General features: G+C 48.6%; 3 protein-coding genes across 3 annotated transcripts; 2 read left to right on the forward strand and 1 right to left on the reverse strand.

The window, feature by feature from the left end:
- The first annotated feature begins 264 nt into the window (after positions 1 to 264).
- On the forward strand, positions 265 to 3,194 carry LOC112879557 (GTP-binding protein BRASSINAZOLE INSENSITIVE PALE GREEN 2, chloroplastic). The gene is made up of 3 exons (XM_025943833.1): positions 265 to 1,640; positions 2,089 to 2,256; positions 2,359 to 3,194. Exons 1-3 carry the CDS (start codon positions 405 to 407, stop codon positions 2,746 to 2,748), a joined length of 1,794 nt encoding a protein of 597 aa, XP_025799618.1. The 5' UTR covers positions 265 to 404; the 3' UTR covers positions 2,749 to 3,194.
- A 4,357-nt stretch (positions 3,195 to 7,551) lies between these two features.
- LOC112882868 (heavy metal-associated isoprenylated plant protein 23-like) lies at positions 7,552 to 8,694 on the forward strand. The gene is made up of 2 exons (XM_025948037.1): positions 7,552 to 8,024; positions 8,193 to 8,694. The coding sequence occupies exons 1-2, from the start codon at positions 7,862 to 7,864 to the stop codon at positions 8,507 to 8,509; spliced, it is 480 nt and encodes a 159-aa protein (XP_025803822.1). The 5' UTR covers positions 7,552 to 7,861; the 3' UTR covers positions 8,510 to 8,694.
- A 3,229-nt stretch (positions 8,695 to 11,923) lies between these two features.
- LOC112882867 (L-ascorbate oxidase-like) lies at positions 11,924 to 16,010 on the reverse strand. Its single transcript, XM_025948036.1, has 2 exons — positions 15,075 to 16,010; positions 11,924 to 13,207 (listed from the first exon to the last, which is right to left on the reverse strand). The coding sequence occupies exons 1-2, from the start codon at positions 15,816 to 15,818 to the stop codon at positions 12,254 to 12,256; spliced, it is 1,698 nt and encodes a 565-aa protein (XP_025803821.1). The 5' UTR covers positions 15,819 to 16,010; the 3' UTR covers positions 11,924 to 12,253.
- Positions 16,011 to 16,401: the final 391 nt, after the last annotated feature.

A 16,401-nucleotide genomic window follows, 5' to 3' on the forward strand; every position in this document is an offset into this window, starting at 1 on the left:
AATATGAAAAATACTGGCAGTCATCTTCTCAGGAAGAGAAGGAAAAAAGTGATAGATTCCTTTTCTTAGCTAGAAGAAAATGATATTCCTTTTTTGAGGATGAAGAAAATGAAAATATTCCTTCCGCGTGGATAATACCAGCAGTGGCTGGGCCTGCGATCCTGTGATCATACCACCCGCCAGAAGCTAGCTAATGAAAGCCCAGTCTAGTCTAAAAGGCTCAATTTACTTTAGGGGCCCAAAGCCCAAAAGCGGTTGCTCTGCTATTATAGTCCCTCCTTCCATTTCGAAATTACGTCGAACACCTTGTAGGCAGCAAAAACCCTGTACTCTCATGTCGGCCACCTGACACCCACCGCCGAATCGCCGATCACCCAGCGGCGAGCAGGCGGCGGCAGGGCAAGATGCTATCCCGCGCGCGGCGCCTACACCCAGCCCTCCGCCGCCTTCTCCTCCCAACCGCCCCTGCACCCTCCCGTGCTCCACCGCACCCACCTCACCACCCCGCCGCCGCCCAAACCTCTAAACCCTTCCAAATCCCCTTCCGCCGCCACCTCGGCTCCCCGCCACCACGAACGCCGCCGCCGGCATCACAGCCTCCAGCGGTGATCTCTTCTGAACTCCCAGCCGTCAGCGCCAATTCCGTCTGCCCGGGATGCGGCATCACCATGCAGTCCTCGGACCCCGCCCTACCGGGGTTCTTCTCGCTCCCATCCCCCAAATCCCCGGACTACCGCGCGCGCCTCGCGCCAATTACCGCCGACGACACCCTGATTTCCGCCTCCCTCAAGTCCGGTCAGCTCCGGGAGGGATTAGAGCCCTCGCGGGGAGGCGAGCCGGCCGCGGCGGCGGCTGAGACGGCGGAGGCCAAGGGAGAGGGCAAGGTGTTGGTGTGCGCGCGGTGCCACTCGCTACGCCACTACGGCCGCGTCAAGCACCCCGACGCCGAGCGCCTCCTCCCGGATTTTGATTTCGTCGCCGCCGTTGGCCCGCGCCTCGCGTCGCCGTCGGGGGCCAGGTCGCTCGTGCTACTCCTAGCGGACGCCTCGGACTTCGACGGCTCCTTCCCGCGGGCCGTCGCACGTCTGGTGGCCGCTGCCGGCGAGGCCCACAGCGCGGACTGGAAGCACGGGGCGCCGGCTAACCTCCCGCGCGCGCTGCTCGTGGTCACCAAACTCGACCTGCTCCCAACGCCGTCTCTGTCCCCCGACGACGTGCACGCGTGGGCGCACTCCCGCGCTCGCGCCGGTGCGGGTGCCGACTTGCGGCTCGCCGGGGTGCACCTGGTTAGCGCCGCGCGCGGATGGGGCGTCCGCGACCTGCTCGACCATGTGCGCGAGCTCGCCGGGGCGCGCGGGAATGTCTGGGCCGTCGGCGCGCGGAACGTTGGCAAGTCGACTCTGCTCAATGCAATCGCCAGGTGCTCTGGTGTAGTCGGGCGACCCACCTTGACGGAGGCACCAGTTCCTGGGACGACCCTTGATGTGATTAAGGTGGATGGCGTTCTTGGAGCTCAAGCGAAGTTGTTCGACACGCCAGGACTTCTCCATGGGCATCAGTTGACATCTAGACTGACGAGCGAGGAGATGAAGCTGGTTCAAGTGAGAAAGGAGATGCGCCCCAGGACCTACAGAGTAAAGGTCACATTTATTCTCTCTATCTTAATGATGTGTCTCAATAGGTCCAATGGACTGCTGCTGTCCATTTTCTTAAGTTCCACAGAAGTTTTGTTATGAAAATATAGCCTTTCAGTAGTTCACTGCTACTGGATTAATTATGCAAAATGGTGAATATCCGCTCAAATGTAGTGCTGCAGTTGTTGTGAAACTGAAGTTGGCAATTCACAGGTTTTTGAATTGGACTGGGTAATGGATAAATAGTTGAATTTATGAGGTTTCAGTTATTAGATTGTGATGTGTTTCATTGACATTGTTAATTTGATCTTAAGTTGATAGGAGCATAATTTGATCTTAAGTTGATAGGAGCATCTGTAGATACAACGTTTGTGGGTTGTAGCACAGAGTGATCACTACATGCACTTGTCAAATGATTGATATTTAGTGTGCTTTGTTCCTGAATCATTTACAGACAGGACAATCTATACATATTGGTGGATTGGTGCGCCTGGACATTGAAGAGTTAACTGTAGGATCAATCTATGTTACAGTATGGGCATCACCACTTGTCCCACTTCACATGGGAAAGACAGAAAATGCAGAAACGATGATAAAAGAACACTTTGGCTTACAACTACAGGTAGCATTTTTAGTGCAGTATTACATGTCCCCCCCCCCCCCCTAGAATATTGTTCTATTACCTTGCATAACTACAATGCCACTGTTGTTCTGGTAATTGCAGCCTCCCATAGGCCGGGGTCGGGTAAAGGAGCTCGGTAAATGGGTGAGGAAAGAGTTCAAAGTTTCTGGGAACAGTTGGGATACAAACTCTAAAGATATAGCCATTGCCGGTCTTGGCTGGTTTGGAATTGGACTGAAAGGAGAGGCAGTGTTGGGATTATGGACATATGATGGTGTTGATGTCGTCTCTAGGAGCTCCCTAGTTCATGAGAGGGCTTCAATTTTTGAGGAAGCTGGTTTCACAGTTTCACAGATTGTCTCTCAGGCAGATAGCATTACCAACAAACTGAAGGGCACCAAGAAGACAAACAAGAAAAAAGAGAGCAGGACAAGTACTTCACCCATCACAGCTCCAGAAGCTGTAAAATCTGCTTCCACCATAGATGCTTGAGTGTGTTCTCATGCAGTCCTGTGACTGGAGTATTGCTTCGGTGGCCATGTTCTGGGTGACTGGAGTATTGCTTCTGTGATCATGTTCTAGCCCACAATGTTCCACTTTGGCCCTAGAAGCTGTAACTGAAATCAGAAGCATACATAGGCCTGGGCCCACAATTTTCTTCAGAAGGGGCCCTGTGTTCATTAACGGTTTTCTGGTAGGGAACTGTGCTTTAACGCCCTAAATTTTGAACCTTTACTTATTTGTTTGGATGGTAAGACCTATGTGGAGAGTCGGTCAGTCATTTAGGAATACACCATGTGACGTATGCAAACTTATAATATTCCAACACAAGTACTTGTATTCCAGGTTTACATTTGGATCTTGTTATAAAATTTTGGATTTTACAATTGTTTTGTAAAGTTATAGCCCTGGACCTTCATATAGGTTCCGCAATGACCCCTGCCTTGTGTAAACATTGCTTTCAGCGGGCATCTCTTATAGACCACAGCTTGTCTTCTAATGATTTTTTCCTTTAATTTCCGTTGGAATCAGTGATACTTTGTTGCAAATTTTTGTTTTGCATACTCTGCAGTGAATTTCAGCACTATTTCTTTATTATCTTTCATTATCCTGTGCTTCTCGGGTGGGTCTGAACTCTGAAGCACAATAGCATGTTAGATACTACTTCTGTAATGAGGCTTGTGTAGTGAAGACTGAGACTAGAAGATTTGAAAGATGAAAGCGCATAGTGGGTACGCCATTCATTCATTCATTCATTCATTTATTCATTTGTACCTGCATCTCAAAATAAAATCATATGCATCTGCAGTATGGGCACAAGTATCTCCCGGTTTATCTCTACTTTTCTTTTCTGAGTGTAACAAAAATATATAGTTCATCAACAAAACATATACGCCAGTCAAAATATATAACTTGTTACTTTTCATGGTTTTTAAAGGGAAATTTTGACTGCTATTTTTCCATTTAAAAGTTTGACAGATCTTGATTAAAGTGTCATATATTTTTGAGTAAGTGTGTGCAAACCAAGACATCTCCTGAAATTTTTTCTATAGTAAAATTAGTTCCTTCACCTGATTTGGTTTCTCAAATAACTAAATAAGTATTGCATGTAGTGAGAGCAACCTGATTTGGTTTCTCAAGATGTCAAATAAAAAATGTGATCTTAATATGCAAGATTTGTTTGGGATTTAGAACCTTTTCTAACCAAAATCTTGAGATGCCTCCTTTGACATAAAGTACAACCTTTGGACTAATCTAAGGAACGCACCAATCATTTTATATCAAAGCCGGTTCTTAACGGTTATGCTTTTGTGGTGTCCTCAAAAAAAAAACGGATATGCTTTGTGGAGTTATCATTGATTCTGAGGGGAGTTTCCATGTACTGTTAAGCAACTGACATCAAGAGTTCAGTCTAGTAGAATTAGGTGCATCCTAGCTGAGGCAACTCGATACGGAACAGTGTTATCGACAATTTATCTCGAGGAACTGTACGAACTTTGTTAATTCTTTGAGAATTTTTTTGGCTTGTCTACGGCCATGGACACGTTTGGCTAGTTTTGAGTCTTGAAGCAGAGTTTTTTTTTGTAGTTTTCTCCTCTCACTTTGATCATTAAACCTGATGGTCAGTTGCACTGTTCAGAAGTCAGGGGCTGTGCTAATCGCTAGCGTTTGGGAACGAGCATGATTTGGCAGCAGAAGAATGTAAATGACGATCACCGACTTTCGAGACTCCGATAAGTGATACTAATGCTGACGGTACTTAATTAGTGGTCTATTTGTGAACAAGTTGATGTGCAGGACTCACCTGCTCGGCTGTGTTCCTGTCTCGCAAAACAAAGTTGTGGGTGAGCTTCGTGGAGCCAGGCGGAGCCGAGCCAAATCAGGCCTGCCCTGCACGTGCCCGGCCTGATTCCAAGCGTCACCCTTTTCCAGTGAGCAATCCACTGGAACGCGCGTGCACCATTAATTAGATCAACACCACCTAATATACGTGTCCCGTTTCTTACTGGCTAAGTCTCCAACGGCAAGGACCATGAAGAAGCAAGGAGGAGGATGAGGAGGAAGAACAAAGCAAGCTTGAGAAAGAAAACAATTTTTAAAAGGACAATCAAGTGAGGTCAAATGCGTCGAAGATGGCTCGTTAATTAACTATAACTAAACCCAGCTTTGCAAGAAAGACGACGGGGAGACACGATTACATATTCTTGAGCCAATTTGTGATGCCGCTGTCGCCTTGGTCTGGCCCGTCTGCCTGCCGGCCGGTGCAGCTTTCGCGCCGAGGCTCCTCAAGAATCTCGTGATGTTGAGTGGCGGCGCACCATGCATGCACACACGCTCCTGTCAGCGGAGAAAGCAGGGCTCGCTTCACCTAACACTCCCTTGGTTTGCATCTTTGATTATTTTTTTCTCCTTTTGTAGTGGAAAAACAATTGTGGCCTTTGCAGCGTGTGATTCACATACACGAGCTAATAAGCTCGCCGTGCATTTTGAAGCACAAGTGTGAAAACTCAAGTGACTAAATAAAAAGCCAAAGGAACCCAAAATTGAATAGCTAGCACATGGCTTGTTACTAAATCTCCACCTTTTTGTCTTTGATAGGAGTTGCAAATTCAATAGGTATAATGTGCATGGGGTCTTTTTCATTTTGAAACATTTCAGTTGGTAAATCTTGACAATTCCGGCGGGTAATAGATCCAACTAGTAATACCTTAATTTAAATTTGAGGTCACTAGTAAAGTTTATATTTCTTGATGTTTTTTCCTCGTAGATGCCTGCCATGCCGGAGACTCACTGATTCGAAGTTTCATTGGCTTTGTTTAAATGATTGCTATTTTCTTTTGTCATTCAGCAAACATCGACATCGATTATCAGGAGGGCATATTCATTTTGTTTGATCCAAAGGATCAATGCTCGACATGATTATTTCACATCGAACATGAGTCACCATAAGCAATTTGTACAGGGAATATTAGCCTCACTAAATCTTTGGCTGTAGCATTAGTATTTCAATATATAAGGATCAAGATAGTCTAGCCCAGTTAAACCGTTATGAGATAGATAATCATATTTAATTTCACATCATATAGATGTTAGCTTTGCTTCATGTAAATGCACATAATTGATTGGGGCATATATATGCCCTCAATAATGAGATAATATATAGTGTTTCTTTATCAAATTGTAGCGGTGCGTACACGTGGCGGACCGAGAAAGAATGAGGCTTAACATTTGTCCAGATAAGTGGAAACAGAATTGGATAATAAGAGGACCAACCGTCCGGGGTTTAAAGAGGTTAGCCACGAGTTCGAAGTGAAGAAATACCATGCCTCGCACATGAGTAGCTAGCCCTTTTTTTTTCACATTAGCTGCCAAATGGGGTTTCCATCAAAGTTTACTTTTCAACATAAGGTAAGAAAAGTAGTCTTCACTACTTCCAAAAGATGGATTATGTTCCAACTTTCGGTCTATTAATATAAAGACACTCTTGTGTGCAAGATAGAAAAGCGTGACACTGACACATATTTACGACAAGTTAACATACCATATTGCCATCACACTGGCACTACACCTGCCTAATAGTTGGAGGAACAGAGGTTGAAGATGATCTATCTCTCTGAAAGCCAGTAGTGACCAGTCGGTCTAGAATATCTAGATTCATCGACGAAAACACAAACACACACACACACACACCACACACAAAAAAATGCATGCTTATATGTTTTGGTAGCTCGAAAAAAACTGTCCTCTGAGTTCATAATGCACTCCATCAAACAAACAAAAATCAACGACCCAAAGTTGCATATAATACACAGCTAGCACAACACTCCATCAACCGTAAATATATACGCTTCATCCATATGGCCTAACGCCGGGACCACAGCTCTATTATGCGAGCAAGAGCAACCACAATGATCCATCTCTCGAACCCCTTTTCTTCATTGTTTCGAGGGACACATCATAGAGTCTGAGAAATTGCAGGACCCATCCTCCTGCAATCACGGGGCCTGATCCCAAAAGGCCAAGATTATCTACAAGACCTGCTAAGTGGGGGCCCACCCGCAGAGCTACCCAATCAGGGGACAAAGGCACAGCTCAGCCGAGGCCCCGTGGCAGTTGGCGGCCCCTGATTGGCGCCCTCCTTGCCCACCTGCCCCTTGCTGGGACTCCACTACTACCTTCCCTCCCTCCTGCTGCCGACCGCCTGAACACACGGTTACATTGCACCCGAAGGACAGAGGCAGTCCAGCTCTTGAGCAATCGGCAGTTCAGCACCAGCATGGCATCGTTCACCCCACCAGCCCACGGCAAATGCGTGACCAGGTTTTCAGTTACGCGGGTTCATCTCCCTACTCCCTTCAGAAACTGAAAGACTGAAACAAGTTGAGGGGCAATGCAATCATGAGAAAAGATTGCAATATTCGCAGTATTCACTTGAACCCTTCTTGTTACTGGAACTTCTCAATATGAAAAAGAAGAATTGTTTTTTTTTTACTTCACAGAGATGAGCAGAACAGATTGTTTCAGAAAAGCCCAAGCAAGACCCAACTCGAGGTCGTAGGGAACACGAGCACATGTCCGTTTCCTCCCTGGTGGCCTCCCCTGCTCCCCTTGCTTAGCACAGGGGCTAAACCGCCTTGCCGCCCTTGGGGCCCCGAACCTGGCTTTTCTGCGGAGGTCGGTCGAGCTGAATTCGGCAGGAGGACAGGTAGAAAGCAGCAGCCAGGGCAGGGCATGCAGGCGCCGCGGCAAGGCATCTTGGGAAACTTCTCGCAGGCGTCACCCACCCCACAAAGGGAGACACGGCTTGGGCGCTTGGGCTAGCTGTACACACACACAAACAAACCTCACTCACTGCCCGCAAGGGAGCAGCTCATCAGCTCAGACCTTGCAGCAGCTTGCAAGAGGCCTATATATTCAGGCACCCTTCTTCCAGCTACCATTCAAAGCTCAGCGCAACCACCTTAGCTCCTGGCACGCTGCGAGTGTGAGTGGCCATTTCAAGAACAGGACAGGCTGTTCGTTTCATCCTTGGAGGGAGAGGCCGGCCTTGTTGACGGTGATAGGATTCGATCACACAGCTCGGTTCGCAGAGCTTTCAGGCGCCATGGGAGGCACCCTGGAGTTCTTGTCCGACCTGCTCGGTGGCGGCGGCGGCAGCCGCCGGCGGTACAAGAAGAGGAAGCAGTTCCAGACGGTGGAACTGAGGGTGCGCATGGACTGCGACGGCTGCGAGATGAAAGTCAAGAACGCCCTCTCCAGCATGAAAGGTACACTACTTGTGTTCCCCATCAGATTTAATTAATTTCACTCTAAGAATAGCTCATAATTAATCATGGCCAAAATCTTCTGCACTTGCTAAGCATCGTTAATCTCGACAAAGTTAACTGATGGTACTGTGGTTTCTGCTGGTTCTTGCGTGGTGTTTCTTCGATCAGGGGTGCAGTCGGTGGAGATCAACCGGAAGCAGTACAAGGTGACGGTGCAGGGGTACGTGGAGCCGCACAAGGTGGTGAAGCGCGTGCAGGCGACGGGGAAGAAGGCCGAGATCTGGCCGTACGTGCCCTACAGCCACGTCGCCCACCCCTACGCCGCGCCGGCCTACGACAAGAAGGCGCCGCCGGGGTACGTGCGCAGGGTCGACGCCGTCATGCCGGTCTCCAGCTACGGCGGCCCCACGGCGGCCGGGCCGCAGGAGGAGCGGCTCGTCACCATGTTCAGCGACGACAACCCCAACGCCTGCTCCATCATGTGATCAGATCATCAGCTAGCTCTTAGGAAACTGTGGATTAATGTGCTGGTGCTGCGATGATGTTCGTGTTCATGGTGGTGACACACATGTATGCACGTAGCTGCCTGGAGTATATGTTTGTGTAAGTTAATGTATAGAAGTTTGAGAAAGATGGCATGGGAGAAGGGAAAATTTCTAGAGTTCGTCTCTTTCTTGCATGTGCTGCCGAATCTTGGCCTACCGCACCTTTTAGATTGTTAGATCTCGCGCACAGTGTTGTGTGTTGCAAGCATGTATGGTGATTGGTGAATCGGTTGGCGTGTCATCAGGTGGCATACACTAACAAATGATGTGTCTGTACTTGATGGCGCTGGATTGCTCTGTTTACACTATTTCTATAGGAGTGCATGCTTTGGTAACATTCGAAAGGGAGAGTGCATTGAGTTACAGAGTCTAATAAAATACAAGTAGTTCTATTATTCTTTATAAGAAGACAATTCCTAACTAAATCATCAATGGTAATTAGATTTGCTACTTACTAATCAAATGTGTACTTTAAGAGTTTATCAGTATAAGCACATCAAACCTGTAGGTGGTCCAACTGGAGGGTTGCACATTACCAAACTAGTGTGAGATCGAGCTTCCCATTAAACTAAGACGAACAGAAAGTTTTCTCTTGGAAGAATGGTACACAATGCTGCCCTCCGCTAACCTCCAAGTTTGAGCAGCCCCTTCCCTATTATCCAAATATGTTATGGCAAATGCTTTGCCCCCAGTTAGGTGCCTCTTTTGTATTAGCATATAATTGTGGGTAAATTTTGATGAAGTTTTGTGTATAAAAGAGTGGATCTACGTGTGTACCGTCTGCGGCGGGACCGTGCTTCAGAAAAGAAAAACAGTTCAACGCTGCGTTGGATCTGCAGAAACTTCCCCGGATTTTAAATTGCCATGCGCATGATTTGTGCGCCAAGCCAAGTTCGTTCGCGCAGCATGCATGTGCGTCAACGTTGCAGGAACACTGAGCCGAAACTTTTGCTTCCCCGGCCCCTCCCCTTTCTTTCTGGGGAAGAATTTTGTTGTCGACACTAATCTCTGCTATTCCACAAAGCAAAAGGCCACTACTTCAGAAAACTTCCATGGAATCTGTAAAGCTATCAGCGCACACAAGATGATTCGGTTGGAACTTGGACGTGAGGCGGGTTGGTACTTGTTCATCACTAACCTTGACACGTTATATACCATGTATGTATGGCTGGGCTAAACACACAATAATTGCATGGAAGAAAGTGCTCCCTCTCCGCAACTGAGCGAGCTCTTCAGTTCAGACTCCAGACTCTGCTGACCGGTGGTAGGTAGCTAGTATGTTCTGGACTCCGCCGTTCCGACTCTGACCTCGCTCACAGGGCGCCAGCGAAAGAAATCCATTTAGACGTTTAGGCCCATCTACTCGGTCGAGGCCCAGATGGAGTGGACGAGCCCGGATTTAAGCCCACTAAAGAGATTTCTAATTGGGCTGAACATGCTTGAAAACCTAGTGTAAAAGATTCGAAATGCGTCCTCATTTACGCAATTGTCTCTTTCTTTATCTCCGAGATTTCGTTCTTTTCCTTATATAAAAAAAGATATTTTGTTCTTTTCGGCCACACTATTGTTTTTGGAATTATTTTAGTAACCCCCCCCCCCAACACACACACACACACACACAGAGTAATCAATTACATCTGTCCAAGTCTCCAAGAAAAGTAGCTCGGCTCAGCTCAACGGAAAACATTAAAGTATCAAAGGAAAAAAATTGGAAACCCTCTTGCGTTCTCGGCACTCAGGTAGTGCAAAGAGAGAGGTGAGCGGACACCCTCGGAACCAAAAGGTATATTAGAAGTGATGAATATCGATTCCTCACATGGAATCGCATAGTTGCTCCACCCGGTCGAAAAATAATAAAAATGCATCTAGTTTAATTTGTTGCAAGTCAAACCCTTTTAGTTTTGAGCATCGATAAGTAGAAACTTATAAAGATTGTGGCTTTTTGTGTTACAAGATCCAATCATGATGTATAATTTCATAATATTAACTCTTATCATTTAAACTAATTTATTCTTATAAATATTATTGGTCAAAGTGGTTCAATGTTGGAGACCATATGTCGATGTCTTAACGGATTTATATTTGGGATGAAATGGAGCACAAAATTTCCTATCAATTTTTTTTCCCATAGTCACAAGGGAATGTCATCACCTTGCATTACGTGGTAATGAATGGATGGATTCTTATCTACTAAAGTGTTAATGATATCTCGAGTACTTGTGGGCTAAATTTCATGGTTGGTCTGAGAAATTGATCGGCAATTTCTGTTCCTAGACCCTTTTCTCTGTTCTTTCAGCTGACACCGCCATCCGCAAATAGATTAGAAAAACCGTCATAGTGGCTGATAAATCCCTTGACGCGTACCTGTTGCTTCCACGTAACTGCTAGTGAGATCGAGTGATAGGTTAGGATCTAGCCAGAGCACGAAACCGCTACGCTGTCAATTACCAATATCTTTGGAAACTCATGGTCAAAACTCAAATGCCTGGAATGTCTGACTCTGAACCGGCAAGGTTGATCGATCTGCATCTCTGCTAGTTCTGATTGATCGTTGTCCGGCTTATTGGTAAGAAAGCTATGTCCACGAAGAATTCAAGGCCGCATGCATACAGAGTCGTTAATCAAAAGTCTGGGATAAAGTAGCTGATTATCTTTTTTTTTTAAACGAAAAATAAAGTAGCTGATTATCAGTTCTGGGAATAATCATGGTGCACCACGGCTGCAGTTACTTGGAATAATCGTGATGTCGTCTCATCTCAGTTATCCATGCATGCGACCATTAACTTTGGTTTCTGTAGTACGAGCACGTACATATGGATTCAGTTAACCTAACATTTTTTTTTCTAGCTGGAAGTACCTGGGACGATCTGTCGTCGGTCGTCCTAGTTAGTAGCTGATGTGCACATGCAAATGATTCCAATGCAAAAACCAAAGTTGGACGGCGTGATAGATATATGCCAGATCGAAAACGTGTGATCAGATTGTTTTACAGCTTCAAAGCTGTCTGATCAGCTCATCAGCCTCTGGAATCTCCATCCCTGCATACTCAGCAGGCCAGCATTCTCTTTTCTATCCTCGATAAAGATCACTGAGCATGGTGCGGTGTCTGTAAAAGATCGAAGCACATGGTGTTGTTCCGGATAAATACTTATCTTGCATCAGATAATTTACTAACGTAAACAAAACCTGATGATGTAAATCCTGCATTCTAATTAAACAGACCCCCACACTCGCTGAAAAGCCTAACCTTAGAGAAAAGGAAGACAATACACATTTGTATTATCAAATTTCAGCTAATTACCAACAAATTAGACCAATGTATTTATTTCTTCTGAATATTAGTATTTTCGTAGATAAAGGCACTCAATTTAGTATATTACAGGCAAAAAATCAAATCGCAGGACTGTAAATAATGCACATTACAAATCTAATTACCATAACAATGTAATCATGGATTTCATCTTGGCACATGGATGAAACAAAAAAAAATGCCAACCAGAAATGGCCGAACCTACAATATAATTGTAGGTCTACCATTTGATGATCGACTTAATTGGGAATAAAAAAATAAAAAATGAATGGTGGTACACATATCGATCAGTGCAAGAAATTTCCCCAGTACAGCTTGCTATTCAGTAACATCAGGCGGGCAGACCTGGGTGGTGATCATCAATGAGTAGTGGCTCAGTGGCCGTTGCTCTTCCCGCACCCCATGATCTCCCGCGGGAGCTGTCCGACGCGCTCGACGCCTTCCTCGAAGACGATGCCCATCCCCATGAAGAAATGGGCCTCGATGTGGCAGTGGAACGCCCACACGCCGGGGTTGTCGGCCTTGAACCGCAGCGCCGTCCAGCCGTAGGGGTGCACGGCCACCGTGTTCTTGAGGATGGGGTCCCTGAGGTTGTACGTCGCCGGGTGCACCGCCGGGTCGAAGCGGCCGATGCCGTAGCCGAGGACCCAGAAGTCGTGCCCGTGCAGGTGCCACGGGTGCGTCTCGCTCTTGTTGGCATCCAGCATGTTGGCGTTCTGCAGCACCACGTCGACGACGGAGCCGAACCGCAGCCGGTACAGCCCGTTGCTGGTCGTCGTGTTCGGGTTCTTCTGCACGGCGTAGATGTCGTACGTCTGGTGAGCGTAGGTCTCCGGCGGCGGCCGCTGGTTGAAGGCGCCGAGGAGCCCGTTCTTCATGGCGACCAGGTACGGCGTGTGCGGCAGCGTGAAGGAGACGTTGTTGAGCGCCCACTTGATGCGCCCGTCGATCTTGTTCTGCGTGTTGAGCAGGAGGATGGTGCGTTCGGCGCGCGGCGGCGGGGGCTCGACGTGCGCCGGGTGCGCCACCGTCGCCACGCTCTGCCGGAACCGGTACATGGTGTCGTTCCAGGCCGGCCCCGTGGGAGGAGTGGTCGGCGGAGGGCGGCGAGGGCTGCTGCGCCCGCCGTAGTAGCTGAGGATGGCGGTGCCGGTGGCCGTGCCGGGCTGGCGGCTGACGACGTTGGAGGCGAGCCAGTAGTTGCGGTTAGGGTCCTGGTCGGCCTTGATGAGCACGGAGTAGGTCTCGCCGGAGTAGATGTTGAGGTTCTTCACCACGAACGGCTTCACGTAGTGGCCGTCGGCCTCCACCACCGTCATCTTATGGCCCTGCATGCATACAGTATAGTATATGGTCAGTCACTCAGACACACGTCGAGTTATTTGATCATCAAATCATAGTTCTCTGCTGTTTCAGTTTCAACAAAATTTTCAGTACACGTACATGCTTTGGACAGTGACATGGTCAATATTTATACGCACTCAATCAGGTTTCAGTTAGCTTGTACCTATTTGATTCTCTTAGAAAGAAAACTCCTCCATGCAAAATAAAAAATGACAAGGTACTCAAAAGAGGACCTATTTCTTAGAAAAGGAAATATAAAGCATTCAGAAAAGCTAGAGGGTGGCCTAATCTTTTCTTATAAAAAATATGGTTTTGCCCAGTGGATGTGATTTAGGTGTGGGAGGCACGGTTCCTGGCTGGTCATTGGTAAGCATGCATGCACCCCCTTGGAGCAACTGCCATGCAACGATTAGAGTATTGTGCTCTACGCGTCAACGACGACAAGAGTGCACACCACGGGCATATACTACTATATACACACCACAGCCATTTAATTTCATTCGGACATCGCAGCATCGGTCACGGGACCCGAGATACACGCGTCCGAACATGCATGCGTGCACGCAGATCCAACGATGGCGCGCTGCCTTATTTTACGGTGGCCGAGACAAATGAACGAGCGGCCCCGGAGGCTTTCTTGGAAGCACCGCCAAACGGCTAGCTAGTGTTTTCTTGCCTCGATCCCCGCTGCAGATACTCTACATGTGCAAGGACTGCAAGCCATGGAGCACGGCGTGCATGCATGCGTCGAGGTCGAGGCAAAGCTGGCCGTCTGAGACGACGAAAACGGCGACCAGATTGCTCTGCTATAGCTGCTAGCTAGCGGCCAGCAGCGCAGATGGATCCAATCCAACCCAACTCCACCGGCCGCGCCGCCGGCGCCGTTTCTTTCCTCTCACATCCCGATCCCACGCGGCGCCGCCTCCACCGCTTGCGGCCGGCCGGCAGCTTGTCCCAGCCGCGCGCGTTCAGGGAGAAACCGCCGGCCAGCCTAAAGGCGTGCGCGCTGGTCTAATTTCCTGCGTGCTTCGCGGCGTCCTCGCCGCCGGGCGCCGGCGTCTCCGGCCGTGCGATGCATGGCGGCGTTGTTTATTTGGCTACGTCGTCGCTAGCAATCGCGCTGATCTGTTGGTTTTGGTTAAGTTAATTCTGTGATTCAATCACGATCGATACCCTACCCCAGCAGGAATCCAGCAGAGAGCGTTTAATAATCTCTATTTGATAGAAAAACGTTTAATAATCTCGCCGGCTAAGTTTTTTTTCTCATTGAGATAAGAACAAAACAAGGGCTATCGTATCTTTCACGTTGTCTTTGGCTGTTGCGTCTGGTTCCTTATGGGGGTTTGAGTAGTAAATGAGATTTTCGGTGTCGATGCCTTTTGCAGTTATGCGTCAGAATCTTTTCGGAACCGGTAGACGTGCAATCGGCAGATCTCTAGCTGGTCGTGGAAATTGGTGATTCTAGGTGTACTTTTAACTTTTTTTAGTTTAAATTTATGCTAATTTTTTAAATTGAGATTCTATTTTGAAGAACATGAAATTTTGAACTAAAAAGAGTTGGAGGTGCAAGTGCATCTAAGAATCACCAATTTGCACCCCTATCTCTGGCCGACAGTCCGTAAAATTTTCTAAGCTTATAGTTATTTTCATATCTGTAAATCATATTATTATAGTTATTCTTTTTGTTACCATGTCGTGGACTCGTGATGGTGTGAAAACTGCGATTTGAATGGTTATGGCGCTGGGTATTTCGCAATGCCACTTTTGGCATGAAAGGTCAAAGCCACATGCGGGGTAATTGAACGAAATAAAGTGTTGATCACTGATCAGATTCAGAGGCAACGTGCGTACCTCGATCTCGAAGTTGAGCGCCGACAGGGACGTGACGCTGGCGATGCGGAACCTGTAGGTCTTCCCCGGCACGACGGCGAACACCTGCGTGGCGCACTCCGGGTGGGCGGCGTTGCATGCCCCGGCGGCCATGGCCGAGCAGTTGACGAACCTGCCGCGGCCGTTGATCAGCAGCGCCTGCGGCTCCCCGACCCAGACGATGGGCGCGGACGCGAGCCCCGTCGCCTGCTCGTAGGTGCTCTTGTGCCACCAGTCGTTGAGCAGCACGCTGTGCTCGCCGTCGTACGCGAACGGCTCCGCGCCGGGCGCCGCCGCGACGACGATCAGCCCGTTGAGCCCCGCCGAGCGCTGCATCCCGTAGTGGGCGTGGTACATGTAGGTGCCCGGGCGGTCGACGACGAAAGTGTAGGTGAAGACGTCGCCCGGGAGGATGGGGCACTGCGTGACGCCCTCGGTGCCGTCGGCCCAGGGGGTGCCGATCTGCCGGATGCCGTGCCAGTGGATGGCCACGTTCTCCGTCAGCAGCGAGTTGTTGACGCGGACCATCACGGTGTCGCCCTGCGTGGCGCGGATGGTCGGGCCGGGAGTCTGGCCGTTGATGGTGACGGCGAGCTTGCGCACGCAGTCCGAGTGCTTGAACTGGTAGCTGATCTCCCACTCGTGGTGGCGCGTGGCGGCGCGCGCGACGGCGGCCAGGGAGAGGGCCAGGAAGAGGCAGCAGAGGAGGCGCGGCGGCCGGCCCATTGTGACCAGAGCCGGTGGCGCTCGATCGGCTCTCCTCCTGTAGGTAGCTAGCTAGCGGCTTCTCCTTTCGCTGTCAGGGTCTCAGGGAGGGGGAGATCGGACTGTGTGCGGCGCTATCCGGCGCCGGCCGGATGGCAGCTGGTTTGGAGTGCCTGTTGCTGAATGCTGAGGGCCTGATGCTATAGGCTAGTAGTAGCCGGTATGAGTTGAGGTGTTCACGCGCTGTTTGCTGCATATATAGACAGAGATTTGGGAGAACCCCCGCCGCGTTCCATGACTGGCTGACACAACCAGACGGCTTTGCCTGTTGCGAGGAACCAGCCGATTTGTTCGATCATATTTTATTCAGAGTTTCAGCGAGTGCATGTGCATCATATTCTTTTTTGAAAAGCGTGTGCATCATATTTTTAAGGGCCGGGGTACGAAATCAACTTGATAATTTTCATGGGCTGGTGAGATTGGACTTGGTCCCTTCGGACAACAACAGAATTGAGCCTAATCCCTTGTCTTATAGTGGCCAACTTTCAATTTGAAGCAGCGGCTCTTACGATAATTTACACAAAACATTGCAGTCTGCCCTAGG

The sequence above is a fragment of the Panicum hallii genome, chromosome 2 (assembly GCF_002211085.1).
Source record: "Panicum hallii strain FIL2 chromosome 2, PHallii_v3.1, whole genome shotgun sequence".
In the NCBI taxonomy this organism is placed as follows: domain Eukaryota; kingdom Viridiplantae; phylum Streptophyta; class Magnoliopsida; order Poales; family Poaceae; genus Panicum; species Panicum hallii.